Source organism: Marmota flaviventris, chromosome 17 (genome assembly GCF_047511675.1).
Source record: "Marmota flaviventris isolate mMarFla1 chromosome 17, mMarFla1.hap1, whole genome shotgun sequence".
NCBI lineage: Eukaryota > Metazoa > Chordata > Mammalia > Rodentia > Sciuridae > Marmota > Marmota flaviventris.
The window spans coordinates 16,199,686-16,226,790 of NC_092514.1; the positions used below are offsets into that span (position 1 = coordinate 16,199,686).

General features: G+C 35.4%; 1 protein-coding gene across 2 annotated transcripts in view; it reads right to left on the reverse strand.

The window, feature by feature from the left end:
* The window catches only part of Pigl (phosphatidylinositol glycan anchor biosynthesis class L), an 88,235-nt gene that overhangs the window by 59,739 nt on the left and 1,391 nt on the right, over positions 1–27,105 (reverse strand). For both annotated transcript variants that reach the window (XM_027924098.3, XM_027924097.3), the window contains exon 2: positions 15,496–15,595. In XM_027924098.3, the coding sequence (XP_027779899.2) occupies positions 15,496–15,595 (100 nt within the window). The remainder of the gene's footprint in view (positions 1–15,495; positions 15,596–27,105) is intronic.

The window sequence follows — 27,105 nt, forward strand, 5'->3', positions numbered from 1 at the left end:
TTCAAATCCTAGTACTGCCATTTATTAAATTTACGATCTTTGAGGTTCTATTACTTTCTTTGAGTTTGTTTGTTCATGTGAAAAAAGATAATAAAATTGTACAGTTAGTTTAATGAATCAACATAGTGTTAGTGAAAGTATATGTCAGGCATGGAGTAGAAATAGAGTGGTTAAAGTATATGCTGTGTACCAGATGGACTTAGTTCAAATGCCAGCTCCACCACATGTTAGCTGGGTGACCTTGGGCAAACTACTCAACCTCTCACTATGTGTCCATTTTTTATCTGTAAAATGGAAAAAATAATTGGATTATCTTGAAGATTAAGAAAGACCATGTATTAGAATCATTTTTGGTACTAACAGTAATGATTTTATACATATCTTGTTATAGGCCCTCTACAAAACTTCTCTCGATTCTTTCCCTTCACTTTTCTCTGTAACACATCTAAAATAGCCTAAAGTAAGATTCCAAAGTTTTGCCTTTTCTGGGTTATGAGAGGATAAAAGACCGAGGGCTACTTATTTCTATGGACTAACTTCTGTTCTACCCAAAACTCATGTTATATTGAAACCCATTCCAATGTGACTTTATTTATAGATAATGGTTTTTAGGAGGTAATTAAATACATTTTTTTCTCTCTCCACAAGTGAGGACACAGTGAGAAGGTGCCATCTGAAAGCAGTAAGAAGCTCTTTGCCAAAAACTAACCCTGCCAGACCTTAATCTGGGACTGTCAACATAAAGAACTGTGAGAAAACATATTTCTGTTAAACCACCTAATCTACAGTGTTTTGTTATGGTAGCCCATGCAGATTAAGATATATTTATGTACCATTAAGTACCAAACACCAAAACGATGTAGAAGTGGCTTTGGAATAAGATAATGAATAAAGAATGTAGGAGTTATAAGGTGTATGCTAGAAAAGCCTAGATTACCATAAAGGGACAATCAGTAGAAATATGGACATTAAATTTGATTCTGGTAAGGGCTCAGGAAGTCAAAAGGAGAGCTGGAGAGAAATCCTCCATTTTCTTAGAGAATACATAAATAATCCCGAACAGAATGTTGGATGCGAAATGCCACACTGATAAGGTATCAGACAGATAAGAGGAATAAGTTATTGGAAAATGGAAAAAAGGTCATCTCTGTAAGTTGCATAGAACTTGGCTGAATTGTATTCTAGTGTTTTGTGGAATTTAGAACTGGTGACGGAAAAAATTAGATATTTAGCTGAGATTTCCAAGCAAAATGTTGAAGGTGCTGCCTGAGTCTTCCTATTGCTTATAGTAAAGTGTTGAGAGATGTATCGAAGAAGAAATTATAAAGCAAAAAGGCATTAGAACTTAAAGCAAAAAGGCACTAGAACTTAAAAGAGTTTGGAAAAATTTCAGCTTCTCCATTTTATAAAAAATGAGAAAGCCTGTTCTGAAGAGAACAGTAGGGTGTGCCAAAATAACCATTTGATAAGCAGATTAATATGAGCAAATTACAAAATTGGCCATCTCAATAGTAACCAGGAGACAGAAAAAAGAAAAAAAAGGGCACACAATAAAATCTGGCTATGTGCATGCATCATCCTTCAGTAAGAGGGAAATGTACTCCACATCATATATAACCATAAAAATGGGAAGTTTATACTCCATTTACATATGATATGTCAAAATGTATTCTACTGTCATGCATACCTAAAAAGAACAAATTAAAAAAAAAAAAAGAGGAAAATATGACCTCCAATGGAGATTCAGAAATCAGCAGGGCTGCTACTCTCATCATAGGCCCCAGTGGGCCTATAGGACAGAATATTGAACCAAAGAGTATTATTCTCTGGCCTGAAGATTTAACAGAATGTGCTTTCTAAGTTTTGGACCCTTGTGAACCCTAAGTTCTGTTACCCTTTCCTTCTTTCTGGTTTCTCCCTTTTGAAACAGGACTATCTCTCCCACCCTGTCCCACCATTGTATTTTATGAGCATATAACTTGTTTGATATCCCAGATTTGCAGTTGGAGAGGAAGTCTGTCTCAGGATGAAATTTGCACTCATACTTGCTTTTGGTAATATTTAGTTTAAACTATAGAATTTAGATTGCAGAGTTAATTCTGGAATGAGTCAAGAATCCTGGAGGCTGTTGGAATGGGATGAATGTAATTTGCATGTAATAAGGACATGAATTTTGGTGATTTGGAATGTCATGATGCGAACTAAAGTCTGTTGCCCTAAAATTCATATGTTGAAGCCCAAACTCCAGATGTGACTGTATTTGGAGATAGGGTTTTAGCAGGAAACTTATAGAACTGGGGGTCTTAAAAGAGGAAGCAAAAGAGAGATCTCTCTTTCCACCATGTGAGGAAAAAGTGAGAAGGTGGCCATCTGCAAGCAAAGAGAACCCTCATCAGAAACTGACCCTATCAGACCTTGATCTGGAATTTTTGGCCTGTAAAACTGATGAAGTATTTTTGTTGTTTAAGCCACCTGATCTATAGAATTTTGTTATAATAGTCCAAACCACATTTCCCTTGAATCTTTAAATTAGCATATATATATTTATACATTATATATTTTTAATATATATTTTAGTTATCAATGGACCTTTATGTATTTTTTTATTTACATGTGGTGCTGAGGATTGAACCCAGTGCTTCACACATGCTAGGCAATTAGCTTCTTAAAAGTATTTATTTCTACCAAGTTTACTATCCCTCCACTCTATCTTTTCACAAGTAGGGAACTGATGCTGACACTGCATGATCTTCCCAGGACAGATTAAAAATGTAATAAAAGATCTTGATAACCAAAGGTCTTTGGCTTCATTATTGTTCTCACGAATCAGATCTGTCCCTTAAAAAGAAAACAACTTGTGTTGCTGGGCCAGAGCAGGCACTGTATAGGCAGGAGTCTGTGTGCAAATGGGATGCCTGGCAGAAACCCAAAATATCATTAATACTAATGTTAATAGGGAGAAAACAAATAAAAACATGCCCACAGAATAAAAGAATATGAAAACAGGAGTTAATGACTTCTTCCACAAATTGACTTGAAACCATATATTTTTCAAGGTTTACAAATGAAGAAATTTAGAAACAGAAAAAAAGTAACCTGTCTAGTTATACAGTTAATAAGCTGACATAGCTAGGGTTTCAGTCTGGGTAGTCTAGCACTATCTACATCTGTGCTCTTTAAAACATTACAAAATCCATTGGCATAGGAAGAGAAGAAATTCTCCCATGATGATCCCAATAGTTTACCCTGAACCAAATAAGACTGAGAAGAAATTTAAACCTTTCCTTATCATTTTGTAGGATACAGAAATGAACAGAATTCCCTCCCCCTAATCTAATAAAAATGGACATCAATTCCTAACATTGCCTAATATGATAAAGAATATATTTCATATCCAGCAACAAACATCCATTAATGATTAAACACTAGATGTGTTCTTAATCAAATCATTAAGATATATAAAATTGCCTGATCTTAATCATGTTGCTTAACATAGTTTAAGGGATTTCTTATAGTTCAAGGATTTCTCCCAAAGCAATAAGAAGTAGAACAAAAATAAGAGGCATATGTTGAAAAAAAATGGAAACCTATATTAGTATTATTTGCAGATAATTTACCTATAAAACTTAAGAGAAGAAAGGGAAATACTAGTAGGTTTTTAACAGAAATTTTGTTTAAGTGATAAACAGAAAAGAAATGAACATGAAAATCAATAAATCTACACACTAGTAGTAAATTCTTATAAAAACCTTATTCACAATAACAACAAAAAATAAACCAGTCAAAATCACCTTAGCAAGAACTGTGTAGTACATAAAGGAAGAAAACTACAGGGTTGGGGGTGTAGCTCATTGGTTAAGTGTTTGCCTAGCATGTGTGAGGCCCTGGGTTGGATCACCAGCATTGCAAAAAAAGCCCCCAAAACTAAAAACCTACCAACAACAAAAAAACAAACAAACAAACAAACAAACTATAAGAATCTGGGTGCACACCTATAATTCTAGTTACTCAGGAGAGCACTCACCTAGCATGTACCAAGCCCTGGGTTCAATCCCAGTACCACATACATACAAACTACAAAAGTTCTCTACTTTGGTCAGTAATTCATCATCTAGGAATCTACTTATGGTTCAAAGATTTACTAATAAAATTTTAAATTCTTAAATATTTGAAAAATTTAAATATTCTATAATAAGAGAATGTTAAATAAGTTTTGGTACATCTTTCTTTCTAATAACAGATTTTCCTTTTAGTGTGGTGCTGGGAATCGAACCAAGGGCCTTGAGAATGCTAGGAAAATGCTCTAATACTAAGCTAAATCCCCAACCCTGTGGTAAATCTTTCTGATCAAATCTTTACAACCTTTAAAGACTTAAGGCCATATGCCAATAATCCCAGCTACTTGGAGGATTAAGGCAGTAGGATTGCAAGTTTGAGGCCAGCCTGGAAGATTTAGGGAGACCTGTTTAATAATCTCCAGTCCAGAGAGAGAGAGAGAGAGAGAAGAAGAAGGAGGAGGAGGAGGAGGAGGAGGAGGAGGAGGAGGAGGAGGAGGAGGAGGGGGGGGAGGGGGAAGGGGAAGGGGAAGGGGGAGAGAGGGAGGGAGGAGAGAGAGAGATGAAAGAGAGAGAGGAGAGAGAGGGAGAGGGAGAGGGGGAGGGAGGGAGGGAGAGAGAGAGAGAGAGTAGAGAGAGTAGAAGAGAGGGGAAGGGAAGGGAAGGAAGGGAAGGAAGGGAAGGGAAGGGAAGGGACGAGAGGAGACGAGACTTAAGTATTACCCACTTACCTATCTGGCTAATATCAAAATGTGAGTAGATTTGGGGTTTCCTATAAACCTTGACAGTTGTCAAATGAAACTGGCAGCTTAAAAGTGGTGAGCTTTTTTAAAATGAAAGCACTTAACATAATAAGGTAGATTCCTACATTTGATGGGCATCACCTAAAAAAAAAAATTTATATATATATATATATATATATATATATATATATATATAATGTTCAATTCCACTTAAAAAAATTTTTTTTAGTTATAGATGGACACAACACCTTTACTTATTTATTTTTATGTGGTACTGAGGATTGAACCCAGTGCTTCATTCGTGCGAGACAAGCTCCACCATTCATCTACAACCCCAGCCTCATCTAAAATATTTTTAAGCCAGGCATGGTGACACATGCCTGTAATCCTAGAGGCTCAGGAGGCTGAGGCAGGAAGATTGAAAGTTCAAAGCCAGCCTCAGCAATTTATTGAGGCCCTAAGCAACTTAGTGAGAACCTGTCTTAAAATAAAATAAAATAAAATAAAGGGATGGGAATGTGGCTCAGTGGTTAAGTACTCCTGTGCTTAATCCCTGCTAACAATAAATAAATAAACGAATAAATAAATAAATAGATATTTTAAAGTCTCATTATATATTATGTCATGAAGAATTCATGTTATCAAATCTAAATAATTTAGCATTAATTTAATTTTAAACAAAATTGGTTATCATACTTCCATATGTTTTAAACAATGCATGTTAAGTGCTCCACATATACAAGTTCATTTGGTTATTACAACAGAACAAACTTGAGTTTCAGAAGAATTTAGAATTTGTCAATCACATTAGATGTGAAGTTTGAATATAAATAAAAGGTTGTCTGATTTACAAAGGCTTATGTATTATTTAATGGCATGAGAATATGATCAGTGCTCTTGTAGGAAAAAAAAGCAGGATGCAATATTCTATACCATCCGAGGCTAATTTTGTTTAACACTGGGCAGGCAAGTCTCCTTTTCCGTATAATTTTCTGATGTATCCTCTCCCCACATCTCAGTTTATAGGACACCACACTTTGAATTCTTTTTATTATCTTTGTTTGTGTTTTTACTTCCTCTTTCTTTTGATGAGCCTTACTCTCTTATCACTCCAACTTATCTATGGGTAAATTCATTCCTTTTAAAGATTTAAATAAATAAGGATGTCTAATCTTTTATTTCCCTGTTAACTCATCTATTATCCTTTGCATACTACTCTAGCTAATCTTTATCCACTCTGAAGTCTAGGGGGATTTCCATTATCTCAAATTCTATTCCTTGAAATCTTGCCATTACAACCTCTTAAGTAAGACTTGATTTATACCATCATCTCCATCTCAGACACTGTTACTCTAAATTGAGATATTTTCCTTTTACCAGGACAAATGCAATAGATTAACTGATCTATGATCCTAATCTCTTCAATTTATGCCAATCAATATCAGTGATTGTTCTAAAGCATAGAACTCATCATCCTTCTCCACTATTCAGTTCACTTTTCTGTACTGATGTAATGTTCAAAGAGAAAGAGATGCATATTTTGCCAAGGCTAATTCATTCTTAGCTTACATGAACTCTACTGCATTTCCCATTCTTGTGTGTTTATGAGTGTGTGGAGTGGGAAAAGTTAACTAAAGAAGTTGGAATGAAAAAGGAACCTCAAGGAGAATGACTGAGTTCATGAAGAATACAGAGAGCCAATCTAAGCCTAACAATCCATTGAATTTTTCTCAACAAGGTGTTCTTAAAAAATTTAGAGCCACTGATAATTTCTTCCCACTTCCAAACTCTACTGTAGATATTCTAAAGGTGGTAGGCAGATCTCCAAGTACCACTCTACTTCTTTTTGCTCTGCTTTCATTCATTCCCTCTACTTAACCTACCTTTTGTTCATTTTTGCTATGGAGTTGACACTTGAAGTACACTTCCTTGCTCTGAATCCCAAGGAGTTGTATACCTAGGCTCCAGCCTAAGTCAATCCCCTAGATCTTCATTAATCTAGCTCAACAAAAAATAGTGGGGTATAAAGTATACATGTTTTTCAACATAGTGAAACTAAATAAGCACTTTTCCCTTCCTATAGCCATTCCTAACACCCTGCTGGCATTACAAAGTCTGAAAATATTAGATACCACTTTGCCTAGTAAACAACAGCTAAAGTGGTTGGGAAGGTAATACTATCTTCCCACCATAGGTGGTGGTGGTAAGCCATGCAGGGCAGGAGACTTGAGAGAAAGTCCAATGGAACTTCTGTTTTTTCTCCATAACATAAAGAAATCTGTGGGAGGAAAATATCCCTTTTCTTGGCAGGACACAATTGTGCTTACATGCCACATCTGAAACTACTTCCATCGCTTTGTAACCACAAGGAGAGGTGTGTTGATTTGATAAAATAGCCATGGTAAAAAATAGGAAGGACTTGAATTTTTAATGATGCTATTGAGACACACTGGACTTACCTTGCTTCTGGATGACTTCATATGAAAGAGGACAACTCTTACTGTTAAAGCCACCTAACTGGATCCCAGCCGACTGAGCATTCATTTGTAATTTATTACTCACAGAGACTAACTACCACTTTTAGCTTTTTATATATACCTAGGATGTGTGCCTATTGGTGGTAACTCCCTTCACTCATCTAATAATGCACTGGTTCTGCTCTAAGAACAAAACCCTAACTCACACACCAAACCAAAAAACAATTGGGATCACATTTGTTGGAAAAATGTAGAAATTAAAAATAAATAAGTGGTGAATGAGGGTGATGAGGATATTCTTTGTGTACAGACTTGACAACTTCTTATTTGACAGCTTTTCTCTGGTCCATAGTTGTTCATCTGGAATCTACATAAGGGAAACCACTTACTAGTAAGCCAAATGAACTGTGTTTCCCTCAGAGATGTCCCTTGTATATCCCAGAATATGAGGTCAACTGTTTAAGTAAGGTTACTAGTTTATCTTAGAAATTGGTTACTGTTTGTTTACTTATAGATAGGGACATTATCCAAACTGGGGTTAACGCCCAGTGTCTGATAATTATGATATAACTAAATACAGATTTCAGTTAAGATACAACTTCTTTCTTTAGTGTTCCTGTCCTGTAAAAATAGCAGAGCAAGCTGGGTGCGGTGGTGCACACCTGTAATCTCAGTGACTCAGGATACTGAGATAGGAGGATTGCAAGTTCAAAAACAGCTTCAGAAATTTAATGAGGCCCTAAGCAACTTAGTGAGACCCTGTCTCAAAATAAAAAGGGCTGGGGATGTAGTTCAATGGTGAAGTGCTTGTGAGTTCAATCCCCAGTACCAAAAACAAACAAACAAACAAACAAACAAAAAAAAAAAAGAGCAGAACAAATTTTGTGGTTTAAGGATGGATTGAAAACGCAGGCAAAACTACCACTTTTAGCTTTTTATGTATACCTAGGATGATCAATTTTTTTCTTTGCATACCAAAAGGAACTTGGTTTGTTTTTATCTGTGTCTTACCCACTAACATAAGAGGAAATCATAAAAAAGGGAAGCAAGTACAAACTCATTTATAATAAACTCCAAAAGCTATCTTGCTCACCAGAAACAGATTTTGAAGCCTAAAATGTAAAACTTAAAAATGCCAGCTATTTTTTTTAAGTTAAAGAAGCAAGTCAGAAACAAACACAGTAAAATATTTTCATATATACCAGAAAATAGGAGAAAAGGCATGTAGTATGCATGGTACATTAAAAAATTATAAAAATTTTCAAATAGAAAAGTTAAAAAAGAGTATAATGAATACTCTTGTACCTTCTACCAAGATTCAAATTGTTAACACTTGCCATTTTGGGCTAATTTATTATATATACACACATGAGTTTATACATATGTGTATATACAAAATATGTGTGTATAAATACATATATATATAAAATGTATGTGTACATGTATATATGGGTATATGTATGCACACATACATATATACATATGCACATACTTCCTGACTTATTTTATTTTAATTATTATTTTTTGGTACTGGGGATTGAACTCAGGGGCATTCAACAACTGAGCCACATCCTCAGCTCTATTTTGTACTTTATTTAGAGACAGGGTCTCACTGAGTTGTTTAGCGCCTCAACATTGCTGAGGCTGACTTTGAACTCGCAATCCTCCTGCCTTGGCCTCCCATGTGCACCACCACACCTGGTTTTCTCACTTATTTTGAAGTAAATTACAGACAGTTATATTTAACTTTGGTTTCCAATATCTGCTCTTCTGAATATATATAACAGAAGACCTTTTTATTCCATGTCTTGTGAAATTCTTAAGGTTAAAGAAAACAAGTAATTATTTTTGTGTTGTTGGAAAGCAAGATGGTCAGTGTAAGAGTAAAGATTCAATTGTAAAAATCAAAGATGTTAAGCAAAAATCCCTAAAATATAAATGCTGAAGTGTAATCATCAGTATAAGTTACTGGTTTTTCTTTCCCTTTAAAAAAAAAAAAGATATATCCTAGCTCTATTCACTATCAGGGTCAGGTAGCAATGAGAAATAACAACTCTAGAGCAAATAATACTCCTAGATGTTGGTTATAGTCTTCAAATATCATTCCTTACTAAGACATACCAAGGCTTTCCGGAGAAATGACTGATTTCAGAATTAGGGCAGGGAGGCATAATAGAAGGTATTGGAAAGTCCTGTTGTCCATAAATCATAAAAGATTTAAGAGAGCCATCAGAATATATATGAACCATCATGAAGAAGTTCACTAGCCAGAGATAGACAACTTAGGAATTAAAGAACATGATGACTGTTTTAGTCAACTTTTTCACCGCTATAACCAAAAGACCTAACAAGAACATTTTTAAAAAATATTTTTTAGCTGTAAATGAATACAGTGTCCTTTTATGTTTTTATTTTTATGTGGTGCTGAGGATTGAACCCAGTGCCTCACACGTGCCAGGCAAGCACTCTACCATGGAGCTATAGCCCCAGCCCCAAGAACATTTTTTAGAGGAAGAAAAGTTTATATGGCATTCAGGGTTTCAGAGACTGCCAACTCTGTTGCTCTATGCCTTTTTTTTTTTTTTAAATAGTCACCATTTTTTTTTTAAGTTGTAGTTGGACACAATACCTTTATTTTATTTATTCACTTCTATGTGGTGCCGAGGCTCAAACCCAGCGCCTCACACATACAGCAAGCGCTGTACCGCTGAGCCCCAGCCCCAGCCCCTCTATGCCTCTTGAGGTGAGGTAGAACATCATGGTGGAAAGGTGTTGAGGAGGAAAGCTGCTCAGAACATGTACCAAAAAGCAGAGAAAGCTCCAGTCACCAGGGACAAAATATATACCCTAAAGGCATGCCCCCAGTGACACATCCTATCCACTTAGTTGCCACACAGGTAATCTTTATTAGAAGATTAATGTACTGATTAGTTTAAATAAGCTCTCATAACCCAGTCATTTGACCTCTGAACTTTCATTGTTTCATGCATGAGCTTTTGGGGGACACCTCACATCTAAACCATAAGCATAACTGAACCTAAAACATGGAATATATAAAAACACATACATTTCTAATGAAATCAAAAAGTGTCTCCTATTGTGCAAGAAACAATGGATCACAATTAGGGCATCAATTCCTTATTCTGAGAACATCAATTAGAGGGAAAGATAAATATATTGCCTTATTGGTTCAAATTATATAGCAGGTAGTTAAATAGTCCCAAGTTAATTACGAAAGTGCTGCAAAAAAGAATTACAGCTAGTACATATATAACATGGGAGACAATTGCCTCACACACATGAGATTCAATCCTCAGCACCACATAAATAAATAAATAAAGATAAAAAAACCCCACTATTTTATCACTTCTAATTAATGATTCAGGTTATAATCATAAGAACATTACATAAAGAGTTGATGGGTTTCTTTAAAATGAAGGAAACAGCTACTGTATCTCTTGATACAATGTAATATGAGTACACAGAACAGCCTATGAAGTAATCTTGTTCCCCAAATCTAATCGGGCTTTTATAGTTAATTTCCAGTGCATAAGAAATATAGAAGATAGAGGAATAACTATACTAGGAAGAAACAGACAAATCCAGAATATAGGATATTCTATATGAAAACAAACTCATTTTCTTCAACAAATCAATAACATGGAGGAAAGGAAAATTAAATGCAGAATATTAATATACTATAATGTATATACCTTGTTTAGATTCTGATTTAAATAAACCAACTGTAAAAATGTTTTTGAGTTACCTGGAAAAATTTCAATATGGGTTTGGTGTTGGAGGATACCAAAGAATTAGTTATTGTTTATTTTGTTAGATGTGATGATAATGGCATTATAGCCATAGACAAATTTTCATGTTCTTTAGATTTGCATGCCTAGGTATGTAAGGGTGAAATAGCCTAATGTCTGGGATTTTCTTTAAAACACTTCATAGCTGAGCTGGGGTTGTGGCTCAGCAGTAGAGCGCTCGCCTAGCACGTGTAAGGCACTAGGTTTGATTCTCAGCACCACATAAAATAAATAAATAAAATAAAGGTATTGTGTTCAACTACAACTAATATATATATATATACATATATATATATGTGTATATATATATATACATATATATATATATATATGTGTATATATATATATATGTATGTATGTTGGGGCTGGGGATGTGGCTCAAGTGGTAGCGAGCTCGCCTGGCATGCGTGTGGCCTGGGTTCGATCCTCAGCACCACATACAAACAAAGATGTTGTGTCCGCCGAAATCTAAAGAATAAATACTAAAAAAATTCTTTCTCTCTCCCTTTCTCTCTCTCTCTCTAAAAAAAAAAAAAACACTTCATAGCTGGTGCGGTGGTGCATGCCTATAATCGGGAGGCTGAAACAGGAGGATGGTGAGTTCAAAGCCAGTCTCAGCAATGGTGAGGCACTAAGCACTTCAGTGAGACCCTGTCTCTAAATAAAATATAAAACAGGGCTGGGGATGTGGCTCAGTGGTTGAGTGCTCCTGAGTTCAATTCCTGGTACCACCCCCCACAAAAAAAACCCAACATACTTCATGTACACACAAGATGTTAAGTGGGGATAGTTGAAGCAAGTAAAGCAAATTAGTGGGATATTACTGGGATTAGGTAGTATAGGCATATGGGAGTTCATGGTACTGTTCTTTATACTTTTGTGTGGTTATGAAATTATAATAAAAAAATTTTGAAGACATAGATATATAGAGAAATATCTATATCAAGACAAAAACATCTGAACACATGTTGAAGAAAGTAATTTCCATATGTCATTTAAAAATAAATGTGAAATAGTTTTAAGTAGAATTGTCAATAAGATGTTTTTATCTACCCATACTATTTTTTTGTTTTTTTTATGTACAACTACATATTTATTGCTAATTTTTACATTATTAAAAGATAAATTACAATATCACAATGACACTACTGAAATACAGAAGATAATTAGAAATTATTTGAAAATTATACTCCCAACAAAATGGAAAATCTCAAAGACATAAATTTCTAGAGTCATATGATCTAACCAAACTGAATCAAGACAACATATACAATTTAAACAGTTCAATTTCAAGAAAGGAAATAGAAGACATCATCAAAAGCCTACCAACCTATACGGGGTAAAAATGGGAGTTCATAACCCACTTGAATCAAAGTGTGAAATATGATATGTCAAGAACTATGTAATGTTTTGAACAACCAACAATAAAAAATTAAAAAAAAAAAAAAAAGCCTACCAACCAAGAAAAGCCCAGGACCAGATGGATTCTCAGCTGAGTTCTACAAGACCTTCAAAGAAGAACTAATACCAGTACTTCTTAAATTATTCCATGAAATAGAAAAGGAGAGAGCCCTTCCAAACTCTTTCTATGAAGCTATTATCACCCTGATACCAAAACCAGACAAAGACACATCAAGGAAAGAAAATTTCAGCCCAATATCGCTGATGAACATAGATACAAAAATTCTCAATAAAATTCTGGCAAATTGCATCCAAAAGCATATTAAAAAAGATAGTCACCACGATCAAGTGGGGTTCATCCCAGGGATGCAAGGTTGGTAGGTTCAACATATGGATATCAATAAACATAATTCATCATATCAACAAAATTAAAAATAAGAACCACATGAACATCTCAATAGATGCAGAAAAAGCATTTGACAAAATACAGTTCAAAACACTAAAAAAAAAATAGGGATAATAGGAACATATCTCAACATTGTAAAAGCTAGCTATGCTAAGCCCAAGGCCAACATCATTCTAAATGGAGAAAAATTGAAAGCATTTGCTCTAAAAACTGGAACAAGATAGGGATGCCTGCTTTCTTTCACCACTTCTATTCAACATAGTACTTGAAACTCTAGCCAGAGCAATTAAGCAGATGAAAAGGAATTAAAGGAATATGATTAGGAAAAAAGGAACTCAAACTGTAACTATTTTCTAACCACATGATTCTATATTTAGAGGATCCAAAAAATTCCACCAGAAAACTTCTAGAACTGATAAATTAATTCAGCAAAGTAGCAATGTATAAAAACAACACCCATAAATCAAAGGCATTTCTGTACATCAGTGAAAGAAAATTAGAAAACTACCCCATTTACAATAGCCACAAACAAACAACACCAAAACAAACAAACAAACAAAAACTTAGGAATCAACCTAATAAAAGAGGTAAAAGACCTCTACAATGAAAACTACAGAACACTAAAGAAATTAAAGAAGACCTCAAAAGATAGAAAGTACTCCCTTGTTCTTAGATAGGCAGAATTAATATTATTAAAATGGCCATACTACCAAAAGCGTTATACAGGGGCAGGGGATATAGCTCAGTTGGTAGAGTTCTTGCCTTACATGTACAAGTCCCTGGGTTCAATCCCCAGCACTACTAAAAAAAAAAAAAAAAAGCAAAAGTATTATACTTTATACAGATTTAATGCAATTCCAATTAAAATCCCAATGACATTATGACATTCCTTATAGAAATAGAAAAAGCAATCATGGAATTCATTTGGAAAAAGTAAGAGACCCAGAATAGTCGAAGAAATTCTTAGCAAGAAGAATGAAGCAGGAGGCATCACAATACCAGACCTTAAATTACACTACAGAGCTATAGTAACAAAAAGAGCATGGTACTGGCACCAAAATAGATATGTAGACTAATGGTACAGAATAGAGGACACACAGACAAACCCACATAAATACGGTTATCTCATACTAGACAAAGGGGAAAAAACATACATTGGAGGAAAGATAGCCTCTTTACAAATAGTGTAGGGAAAACTGGAAATCCATATGCAGCAAAATGAAATTAAATCCCTATCTCTCACTCTGCACAAAATTCAACTCAAAGTAGACCAAGGACCTAGGAATTAAACCAGAGACCCTGCACCTAACTGAAGAAAAAATAGGCCCAAATCTTCATTATGTCAGCTTTGGACCTGACTTCCTTAACAAGACTCCTAAAAAAATCACAAGAAATAAAATCAAGAATCAATAAATGAGATAGATTCAAATTAAAAAGCTTCTTTTCAGCAAAGAAAACAATCAATAATGTGAAGAGAGAGCCTATAGAATGGGAGAAAATCTTTATCACACACACATCCAGTTAGAGCACTAATCTCCAGGATATATAAAGAACTCAAAAAACTTAACATCAAAAAAACAAATAATCCAATCAATAAATGGGCTAAGGAACTAAGCAGACACTTTACAGAAGAAGAAATATGATCAATCAACAAGTATGTGAAAAAATGTTCAACATCTCTAGCAATCAGAGAAATGCAAATCAAAAGTACTCTAAGATCTTATTTCACTCTAGTCAAAAAGAAAATACAAGCAACTATAAGCTGGTGGGATGGCAAACTGGTGCAACCACTCTGGAAAGCAGCATGGAAATTCCTTAGAAAACGTGGAATGGAACCATAGTTTGACCCAGCTATCCCACTCCTTGGTATATACTCAAAGGACTTAAAATCAGCATACTCCAGTGACGCAGCCACATCAATGTTTATAGAAGCTCAATTCACAATACCTAAACTGTAGAACCAACCTAGATGCCCTTCAGTAGACGAATGGATAAAGAAACTGTGGTGGGTGTGTGTGTGTGTGTGTGTGTGTGTGTGTGTGTACTCTATGCTTGTCATCTGCATTTCAGTCATAGAGGGAATACAAGGCATTTGAAGATTTAGAATTGACCTTTATTTTATCACTCATGACAGTTGGGGTCTGTGACACTGTTAGTTTGGGCTGCTTTAAATTATGACTCCTGGGCTGGGGTATAATTTAGTGGTAGAGAGCCTGTCGAGTGTACTTGAGACCCTTGGTATGATCCCTAACAAAACACATACACACACACATACACACTGGAATTTTACATAGCCTTAAAAGAAGAATGAAATTATGGCATTTGTGGGTAAATGGATGGATTTGGAGAATATGATAAGCAATGTAAGCCAATCCCTAAAAACCAAAGGCCAAATGTTTTCTCTGATAAGTGAATACTGATTTATAAAGGGGGAGGGGGAAGAATGGAGAAACTTTGGATTGGGCAGAGGGGAGGGAGAGGGAGTGGGGGTGGAAAAGATGATGGAATGAGACGGACATCTGCATTCCACTCTGCATCGTGCACAACCAGAGGAATGAAAAGTTGTGCTCCACTTGTGTTTAAAAAAAAAAAAAGATAAATTACCTGTTATCAATAATCATAACACGGGAGGTTGGAATCCCCAAAACATCACAGCTCTGCAAAAGTTCTTTCTTACGAATCTCTCCTTGATTGTAGTAATTTCCTGAGAATAACAAATATAGTAGTAGATTTATTTAACAGTGGAGACCTGTTTATTCTTCTTCTTCTTTTTTTCCTGTTTATTCTCATCCCATTTGTTCCCTATAGGATTTAAGCTACCTGAAAAATGTGTGATTATAATAAGGAGTTGAAGAAAATGTAATACTTAAGCTTGTTATAAACTATTCTTATGAGAAGACTACCAGCAGTATACTCTTTTATTTATTTATTTTTTAGTTGTAGATGGACACAATACCTTTATTTTAAAGTGGTGCTGAGGATGGAACTCAGTGCCTCATACTTGTGAGGCAATTGCTCTGCCACTGAGCCACAATCCCAGCCCCGCAGCAGTACACTCTTTAGAATCATCATTTACATGCTTGTCTGTCTGTCTCTCTAACTGTATGCTTGTCATCTGCATTTCAGTCATAGAGGGAATACAAGGCATTTGAAGATTTAGAATTGACCTTTATTTAATCACTCAGGACAGTTGGAGTCTGTGACACTGTTAGTTTGGGCTGCTTTAAATTATGACTCCTGGGCTGGGGTATAATTTAGTGGTAGAGAGCCTGTCGAGTGTACTTGAGGCCCTTGGTATGATCCCAACAAAATACACTCACACACACACACACACACACACCAATCATCAACTATCTAACATTTATGAAAAAAGAGGGTGCTACTCCTGGGTATTATAGGAAAATGTACAGGCACCATTTGGGAAAACATCCTCTCTTTAAGTTTGGTAACCAGCACCTCCAAAGTTTATGTATTCTTTATTTTCCCAACATATATACTACAGTCCCTAAGAATAATCTTCCCTCTGTATATAGGACTCCTCTGCAGTCTTATAAATAATATAATGAAATTGGTACCATTTAAATTGCACATTCACTGTAAGCAACTACCTAGTTAATATACCCCCTTAATTCAAGTTTCCAACAAATAATGACTTGTGATTTGTTCATATTACTTAACTTTCTGGGATCAGTTTCTTTACCTCTAAAATGGCTAAGCTCATAAGGTTTTCTGGAGGGTAATTTGAGATAACATATCAGTGTACCCAGTTGGGTACTGAGTTAGTTTTTTCTTTCCACGAACTCTTTACTTTTACTTCCTGCTTCCTCTTTGTTTCTTTCTGAATTACAATTCATCTTTATCATCCAGATCATATGTCAAATGCCTTCTTCTATTTTCCCTGGAAAGTAATCATGTCCAGTATTTTACTTCTAACTATGAATTTTTCTCCATTATCAAATTATTAATTAATCTGTAAATGTCATTGACCTTAAAAGTCATGTGATGAAACTTGTATCATCCCTAATATTCAGCATACTGTAGGTATTCATGAAGGACTTTAAGAGAAGCTCTGCTTACTACAGGTAACTCAAAGAAAAACTACCATGTGAAACCCTTCAACTTGAGTTGGGGTTACCCTAGATCTGAACTGTCTCAATAGGAGACAATCATTATATTGTATCTGACAAAGAGACTAACACCCTAAAAAAACCGTAGAGAACAGTTTTAATTCTGGACTGTCTTCAACATACTTTTCCCCTCAGTTTTCTTTCTTTCTTTTTTCTAGCAGTACTGGGAATTCAACCCAGGAGCACTTTACCACTGAGCTACATCCCTATTTTGAGACAGGGTTACACTACATTGCTTAGAGCCTTGCTAAATTGCTATGGCTGACCTAGAACTTACAATCCTCCTGCCTCAGCCTCACAAATTTCTGGGATTACAGATATGTGCCACTATGTGTCTGGCTGGAAAGTTTTAATTTGTTAGAATGAGAAAGGGACTGAGAATCAAGGTATTATGGTCTCACAACATCTGGCTGCCCACTAGCTACATGAATTCGGAGAAATTCTTTTTTTTTTTTTTGAGGTTCTGGGGATTGAACCCAGGATCTTGTTTTTGAGACAGATTTTTGCACAATTACTGAGTTTGGCCTTGAACTTGTTGTGATCCTCCTTCTTAGTTTCAGGAATTCCAGTACAGTTTTCCCTTGAATACCAAGTAATAAAAAAATGTATTTGGAAGAAAAAAGGTCCAAGTTTTTTCCCAATACAAAATGAAGGAGCTGGGAATGGTGGCAACATCTGTAATCCCTGTCACTCAGGAGATTAAGGTAGGAGGATTGTGAGTTCAAATCCAGCCTCAGCAATTTAGTGAAGCCCTAAGTAACTCCGTGAGACCCTGTCTCTTAAGTAAAATATAAAAAATGGCTGGAGATGTGGCTCAGTGGTTAAGCACCCCTGGGTTCAATCCCTGATACCAAAATAAATGAATAAATAAAATAAAATGAGGGAGCTTATGCTGTGTCAAGGTCTACCCAGGATAACAAAAACCATATCATACAGTAAGAGAGAATTTAATGCAAAGATTTTGATATATCACCAATGAAAGAGTGAAGGGCTAAACAGGTACCAGTGAAGTGGTCAAGAGATTAGGGATAGCAAAAAGTGACTACCAAGATAAAGGAAGGAGGCAGTATTATTGAAACAGAGAGGCCTGGGCTCCCAAAGGAGAAGTTGAAACCAAGAGGACTTGACCCCCTTCCATTAGAATGTGTCTACATACCCTAGCTTAAGAAATCATGATTCAAAAATGAAATTAGAATTTTTAAATGGCCAAAGGATTTAACTAAACATTCTCCAAAGAAGATAACCAACAAGCATGTGAAAAGATGCTCATCATTAGTCATTAGGAACATGCATATCAAACCCACAATAACATATTACTTCATGCCCATTAGGATGACTATAGTTCTGAAAACAGAAAATTACAAGCATTGAAAAGGATATAAAGAAAGTGGAACTGGGGTTGGCGATTCAGCTCAGTAACAGAGCCCTTGCCTAGCAAGTACAAGGCCCTGAGTTACATCCTCAGTCCTGAAAAGAAACTGGTGGGAATGTGAAATGGCACAGCTGCTTTGGAAAACAGTTTGGAGATTCTTCAGAAATTTAAACAGAATTACCACATGACTGAACAATTGTACTCACAAGTATATACTCAAAAGAAATAGAAACTGGTACCAAAACATACTTGTAACACTGTTCAAAGAAGCATATTCACAACAGTCAAAAAGTAGAAAAATCTAAGTGTCTACCAACAGACAAATGAAAAAACAAATTTGGTATATATATATAATATTCAGCCATAAGACAAAATAAAATTTTGATACTTGCTACAACACTGATGAATTTTTAAAAAATTATTCTAATCAACATTAAGTCAGATATAAAATGATGATTACTATACGATTTCACTTGTGTGAGGTACCTGTAACAGTTAAATTCATAAGAGACAGAAAGCAGAAAATAGTAGTTGCCAGAGGCTGAGGAGAGGACAGTTATTGCTTAATGAGTTACAGTGTTTGTTTTAGATGATGAAACAGAGGTGATGGTTACACAATCTTGTGAATGTACTTACTACCACTGAATTGAACACTTAAAAATGTTTAAAATTGCAAATTTTGTTATGTATATTTTACCACAACTTAATAAAACATTAATAAAAATATTTTCATTCAGAGTTATCACTATAAAACTTAAATTATATCTTTACAATTGATGAACAAATACAGTTAAAGGACCGTTTAAATAAAAAAAAATATACATCTATCCAGCTAAAATCAAGAAACATTGGGTCTGGGGGTTGTAGCTCAGTGGTAGAGCACTTGCCTCACATGCATGAGGCCCTGGGTTTGATCCTCAGTACCACATAAAAATAAACAAATAAAAATAAAGATATTGTGTCCATCAGCAAGTAAAAAAAAAAAGAAAGAAAGAAAAACATTATCATATGCTATTATCAACCAATCTAGCTATACTTGGGAGAAGTTTTAATATTTCTAAAGAAACTGCATTCATCTTAACTTTTATTTATGGAAATGCTAATTTTTGTTAACTTCTCTGTTTGCAGTTGGTCATTAACAAGCCCAAACATATGGGAAACTATCTTTTTCTGAATATGGCAGGCATTTATTTATTAGATGGAATGAGAAGTATACAGAATCAGAACAGAGTCCAGCACATCACAGTGATGTTAACAGCAAGTATTTTCAATACCAAAAATAAATTAAATTTTGTTGACGATTCCCATCCTATGCTTTTTTTTTTTTTTTTTGTACTGAGGATTGAACCCAGGGACGCTCTACCACTGAGTTACACCCTGAAACAGGGTCTGGGTAAGTTGTAAGGGTTGAAACCTCAAATTGCAATCTACCTGCCTCAGTTTCCCAAGTTGCTGGAATTACAGGTCTGTGCCACAGTGCCTGGCCCATTTTAATCATTTTAAGTATACTGATCTGTGCTACTGCACCTGGCCCCATTCTATACTTCTTTAGATTAGTACTACTGTACTTTCTTTTTCACACTTGCTTCTTTTCTTTTTACTGTTCAGAGGCTCTGTTTTACTGTTTTGTGTTTTTTTTTGTCACGGTGGCATTTCTTTCTCTTTGGTCTCTGAAATGATCTCTTCCCTAATGTTTCATTAGCATTTCTTTTAGGGCTTCTCATTGTTTAATCAAATTGCCTATTTTTATAGCAAAAAAACCTAATTCATTACATAAATAATGAAAAGCTCTGAAAAGGATGACATGCTCCAATTAAAAAAGCAATCAGCAAGACATCAACAATTATTATTTTTTGAGACAGAGTTTTGCTGTGTTACCCAGACTTGAACTCTTAGGTTCAAATGATCCTCCTGCCTCAGCCTCCTGAGAAGCTGAGACAATAGGAGTATACCACCATACCCGCTGACATCAACATTTTCATATGCACTTACAAAGTTGGTGAGTTTTAAATAGAGGGTATGTATAAGGTGATGTGGCATATAAATTCTAAGCTAGTTATAAGAAAAAGGTAAGTAAACATATGTTTAAAAATATATATGTCTAATAAATAGCCTACAAGTTAACCTATTAGCATCAGTGTTTATAAATTGTTTTCAGTTAGATATTGGATGCCTATGTATTCTTTGGTTGGTGTGATCATATGATAACTGTACTAACAACTTTTAGAGAAAAGTACCTAAGTATTTAGATATATGTTAGTAAAAAGAACCAGTGAGATAAACTTTGAGTCGTATTCTGATTTTTTTCTAACTCCCTTAAAGTAATAAAGTTCATATTTTAAAGTATAACCAATTTATTCCATTTTTACCCCCCCAATGGTGGGGATTGAATGCAAGGCTTCAGGCATTCTAGGCAAGTACTCTATCACTGAACCAAATCCCTGATCCTTATTCCATTTTTAGCAGGATGCAATCAACACTCAAGATCATATGTTTTTAGAAATCCCAAATGTATTGGGTTAGACAGAATAGAATTAGACAGATGAAAATAACACTTTTGAGAATGGATTTAAATATATCTAAATAAAGATTACTTTGGGGGCTGGGGTTGTAGCTCAGTGGTAGAGTGCTCACCTAGCACATGAGAGGCACTTGGTTCAATCCTCAGCACCATATAAAAATAAAAGTATTGTGTCCATCCACAACTAAAAAACGTTTTAAAAAATATTACTTTGATGAATTATTAACAATTAAAAAGCAATTATTACAAATAATCTAATACAGGGGCTGGGCTTGTGGCTCAGTAGTAGAGTTCGAGGCACTGGGTTCAATCCTCAGCACCACATAAAAATAAATAAACATCCCACTACAACTATAAATAAATAAATAAATAAATAAACTAATACACCAGATGCCATAAAGCACACCTGTAATAACAGCAGCTTCGGAGGCTAAGACAGGAAGATTGCAAAGCTAACCTCAGAAATTTAGCAAGTCCATAGCAACTTAGTGAGACCCTATCTCAAAATAAAAAAGCACCCACGGGTTCAATCTCTGGTACTAAACTGAAACAAAAAATAATTTCATATTTAGGAAACATGATGTATCGATACCTGGAGAAACACTCTTAGTATAGAATACCTGAACGTGAGATAAAGGTAAACGTGTTCTCGATGTATGACTGAACTAGCAGAAAGGCAAAGGCTTTTTTCTAAAGGACCAAAACAATAGGTAAGTGTGAATCCTGAGAGGTATTATTGTGTTGACCCTAGGGCTACTTGCGTGTTGACAATCTAAAGTTAGGAAGAAAAGCTTAGACAAAAATAAGATGTTTATACGAAAGATAGGACCTTCAAAAGGCAATTCCTTCAGAGGATGAAGTAGAAAAAAGCCCATTCTAGACAGAGATCATTGAGATTCATTTCCTTGACAAGAAGAATGTTAGCAGAAGTGATACTGTATGATTTCTAAGGCAAGGTCATGAAAGACAATATGACTACCCCCAGCAGAGATTCCTTCTCAGGACACCTGTGAGGAAGCCTAAGACACACAGACACTGGATATACCACACGTGGAAGGTTCTGGTTGGTATCTCTAGCTAAGTCCCTAGCTGAAGGCCAGAGACTTAAGTGAATGAATCTTCAGATGATTCTAGTTTCCAGTCTTTGGTTCCTCCAATTAAGGTACTGAGCAGAGACAGTATTCTCAGTATGACACCATGAGAACAAGTATTCTTAATGTTTTAAGCCACTAAGTTTTCAGATAATTTGTTACATAATATTAGACAACTAATATACCTGGGTTTGGATCCTAAATTTATACCACCAATGTGGCCTGAAAAATCTCAATCTAACATTTTAGAGTCTTCCGAGGTAGGTGGTGTGTTTAGCTGCCTGGCCAAAGTAAATCATGAAAGTATTATCACAAATACAGTTCTGAGAAACATGTGTTTACTTCCATTAAAAAAAAAATCACAAAATACACATAGAAATGTGTCACCCAGAATGAGTTATCAGAACAAAGAGCAGACTCAAATATACAGATTATAGAAATTGGAATTATTAGATATGTGTTTTATACATTTAAAGAAATGAGAGGTTATCAAAATATGAGAGGGTAACAGACTATAATATTTGCAACATGAACCTCTAGACATTAGACACAGATTAAAGGACAAATTGCATAATTACCATCTCCATACATATGTAAGATCTTAAATATAAAACTGTTAACAGCCTAGAAAGTTGGTAGGCACCTAAAGTCCTCCCCTACTCAGGAGGCTGAGGCAGGATGATCCTCAAGTTCAAGGCCAACCTGGAAAACATGGCAGGACCCTGTCTCTTCTAAGAAAAATATTGGGGCTAGGGGTGTAGTTCAGTAGTAGAGTGCATGCTTGAAGCTCTGGGTTTAATCTCTAACACAAAAAATGAAACTATTAGCAGACATGAAAGAAGGCCAAAATAAATGAGACATATCATAATAGATGGAAAGACTTTACAATATAAATATCAAGTTTCCTTATATTAAGTCAGTGAAATTTCAATAAAAATGCCAGCAAAGTTTTTCCTTGAACATGACCAAGCTAATTATAAAATGTATTTAGAAGGAAAAAAAGTCAAAATCAGCAAACATGCCTCGAAGCAATCTGGTCATATCAGATAACAGTGCTATAAAAGCTATAGTAATTAAGATAGGAATGTCAGACTATAGGAACAGCACATAGACCAGAAATACAAGGGAATCTGATGTTTGAGTCTGCAGTTGCAATCTAGAGAGGAAATGATGGCTGAATTGGTATTCTTGACTATAATCTTTCCTTTCAAACCTTTTCCACATTGCCATCAGAATGAGATTTTTTTTTTTTTTTTTTTTTGTATCAGGGATTGAACCCAGGGGCACCTTGATCACTGAGTCACATCCCCAGCCCTTTCTATTTTTTGAGACAGGGTCTCAGTAAGTTGCTTAGGGCCTCCTTGCCAAATTACTGAGGCTATCTTTGAACTCTTCATCCTCCTCTTCAGCCTCCCCAGCTGCTGGGATTACAGCCTGCTCCACTACCGTGCCAGACTAGAATAAGCTTGTTTATTTATTTATTTTTTAGTTGTAGATATACACAATACCTTTTATTTTTATTTTTTTTATGTGGTGCTGAGGATCGAACATAGTGCTCGGTAGGCAAGTGCTCTATAACTGAGTTAAAACCACAGGCCCTAGAAAAAGCTTTTTTTTTTTTTGGTACTGGGGTTACTTAACCACCAAGCCACATCCCCAGACCTTTCTCTATTTTATTTAGAGACAGGGTCCCATTGAGTTGCTTAGAGCCTCGCTAAATTTCTGAGGCCAGTTGTGAAATCAAAATCATTCTTGCCCCAGCCTCCCCAGCCGCTGAGATTACAGGTGTGCACTACTGTGCCCAGCTAGAATAAGTTTTTTTTTCTTTTAATATTTTTAAATTGTAGATGACACAATATCTTTATTTTTATGTGGTGCTGAGGATCGAACCCAGTATCTCACATGTGCAAAGCAAGCGCTCTACCACTGAGCTACAGCCCCAGCCCTGGAATAAGCTTTTTAAAACAGAGAATTGATTATATTAATTCCGCATCAAAACTTATCAGTGATGTCCTATTATTGGATGTGCATATTAGCAGGCATTTTGGTGGTTACATAAATTTGGGAAATGCTGGATTAAACAAAATTAAAAATTTTTTTTTTTTTTGTACCAGGGATTGAACTCAGGGGCACTTAACCACTGAGCCACATCCCCAATCCTTTTTATATTTTACTTTGAGACAGGATTTAACTACGTTTCTCAGGGCCTTGCCAAGTTGCTGAGGCTGACTTTGAACCTGTGGTCTTCCTGCATGAGTTGCCCAAGCCGCTGGGATTACAGGTGTGCACCACTGTGCCCAACTAGATCTTTTTTTATTTTAATAGTAAGACTTCTCAATGATGTCTATATTCTCATAAGGATGCAAACTTCTAAATGGGGGATAGCACATCTGGCTAAGTTCCCTTAAATTGTCAGGCCAAAGTATTTTTTTTTTTTAAATAGCAGAAATTCTCAGCACCACATCAAAATAAACAAAATAAAGCTTAAAAAATGTACACTGGGAATCAATACAGATATTTTATAACTGACATGGCATGCAAAGCAATACAAGAGGCAGATTGGGTATAATGGTTTAGAACAACAACAACAACAAAAGCTACAGAGACCTGGGTCTCTGTTGTAGCTACTCTGGTTGTTACTTAAACTCTGTGATTTAGTTGCTACAATTGTAAAATGGGAATAATAGTATTATTTTCTTCATAGGATTACTGACAGGATTAAAAGAGGCATTAGTAACAAAAAAAAATTATCTTTTCCCCTGCTTCTCCCTTCTCCCTAACCTGGGGATCTAGTTAGAATGAATTATTTATACAAGTTCAGGACTTACTGATGTCTTTACTACTGTCTAGAATAACCTACTCTGTGTCATAGGTAACCTACTATTATTTTGAAAGACTAGCTCAAAAGAAAACCTATTTGGAGAAGCTTTCCTTAATCTAGTCTCCTCAAAGAGAATTAATGCATTTTTATATTTTGTACCCATAGTATTTTCTCCATTACATCATCATAGCTTTCATTATACTGTGTCATAAATTATCAGTGTCCTGTTTTGTACATCAGAATGTTAAGTCAGGAGTGTGAAAAATGTTCCATACATGTTTTTGAATGAGTTGGGATTTAAAATATAATTTTAAAAATCCAAGATAGAACAATTTAAAATGATAATTTAGATTCCACAGGAAATAATGAAAGACAACAACAAAAATGCTGACTGCTGGGGTTGGGTTGTAGCTCAGTGTGCGCACCACTGTGCTCAACTAAATCCAAGATAGAACAATTTAAAATCATAATTTAGATTCAGAGGAAATAATGAAAGACATGCCTAGTACATGTGAGGCACTGGGTTTGATCCTCAGCACTACATAAAAAATAAAGGCATCGTATCCATCTATAAATTAAAAAAATAAATAAAAAATAAATTTAAAAAATGCTGGCTGCTAAGTATATGCTCAAATTTTTTTTCTCTTTTCTTCTCTCTTTTATGGATTGAAGCCAGGACTTTGCATAGGCTAGGAAAGTGTTCTACCCTGAGCTACATTCTCAGCCCTTTGTATTTTTTTATTTTGAGGCAGGGTCTCTCTAAGTTGTCCAGATTGGGCTGGAATTTGAGATCCTCCTGCCTCAGTGTCCCAAATAGCTGGGATTACAATTTTTATTAGGGGTTGGGGGAAACCTGGGAGGCTGGAATTAGAGAAAGGCAAATCAAAACTACTCTAAGAGTTCATCTCACTCTAGCCAGAATGGCACATAATCAAGAATACAAACAATAAGTAATGGCGAGGATGAGGGAAAAAAGATACACTCATTCATTGCTGGTGGGACTGCAAATTGATACAACCACTTTGGAAAAAAGTATGGAGATTCCTCAGAAAACTTGGAATGGAACCACCATTTGACCCAGCTACCCAACTCCTCAGTTTATATCTAAAGGACTTCAAATCAGCATATACAGTGACACAGCCACATCAATGTTTATAGCAGCTCAATTCACAATAGCTAAACTGTGGAACCAACCTAGATGCCCTTCAACAGATGAATGGATAAATAAAATGTGATATAAATACACAGTGGAATATTACTCAGCCTTAAAGAAGAATGAAATTACGGCATCTGCTAGTAAATGGATGGAGAGAATATAATGCTAAGTGAAATAAGCCAATCCCCTAAAACCAAAAGCTGAAACTTTTCTCCTATAAGCAGATGCTGATCCACAGTAAGGGGGGGCAGATAGGGAAGAATGAATGCACTTTGGATTGTGCAGAGGGGAGTGATGGGAGGGATGGGGCAGTGGGGATGGGAAAAATGGTAAAATGAGATGGACATTATTACCCTATATACATGTATGATTACACTCCTGGTGGGATTCAGCACCACTTACAGCCAGAGGAATGAGAAGTTATGCTCCATTTGTGTACTATGTGTCAAAATGCATTCTACTGCCATATATAACTAATTAGAACAAACAACAACAACAAACAAAAGCCTGGGAGGCTGGGGGTTCAGCTCAATGGTAGAGTGTTTGCCCAACATGTTTGAGGCTCTGGGTTTGAACCCCAGCAGCAAAACAAACGACAGAAAATGAGGCAGGAAAAATTTGGGTTTCTGGTACTAAATTTTTATGAGCCTTTTTATAAAAATAAGAACTTTATTAAAGATCACACTGCATCTACAATATTTTGCAAATAAAATCCAGGCTTCTCTTGTAGATCTTGAAACAAAAACTTGCCTATATTTGACTCCCATAGTTGTAGTATGAAATATAAATAAGATTGAAAGCAAAGAAAAAAATCAGGCTGTTACTTGCAACTATTTGTAAATAATATCTTTCACATTAAGAGAGAAAAAAGTGCTTAGATCCAAATTCTCAACAAATAATAAAGATGATTTAATCTTATTGATAACAAACGATAAATTTCGGGGGAAAAAACTAAGAAATTTATAAAAAATACTGGTCAGTGCTAGAGAGGGTAATATAGTAAGAGAGATACCCTTCATTACTACCACTCAGAATGTAAAACTGGTATGCCTTAGGGAATTCAAATTATATGCAAAGCCTTAAAACAGTCAATTTTAGACATGGAGCTGGATGAGACAGATAGAAT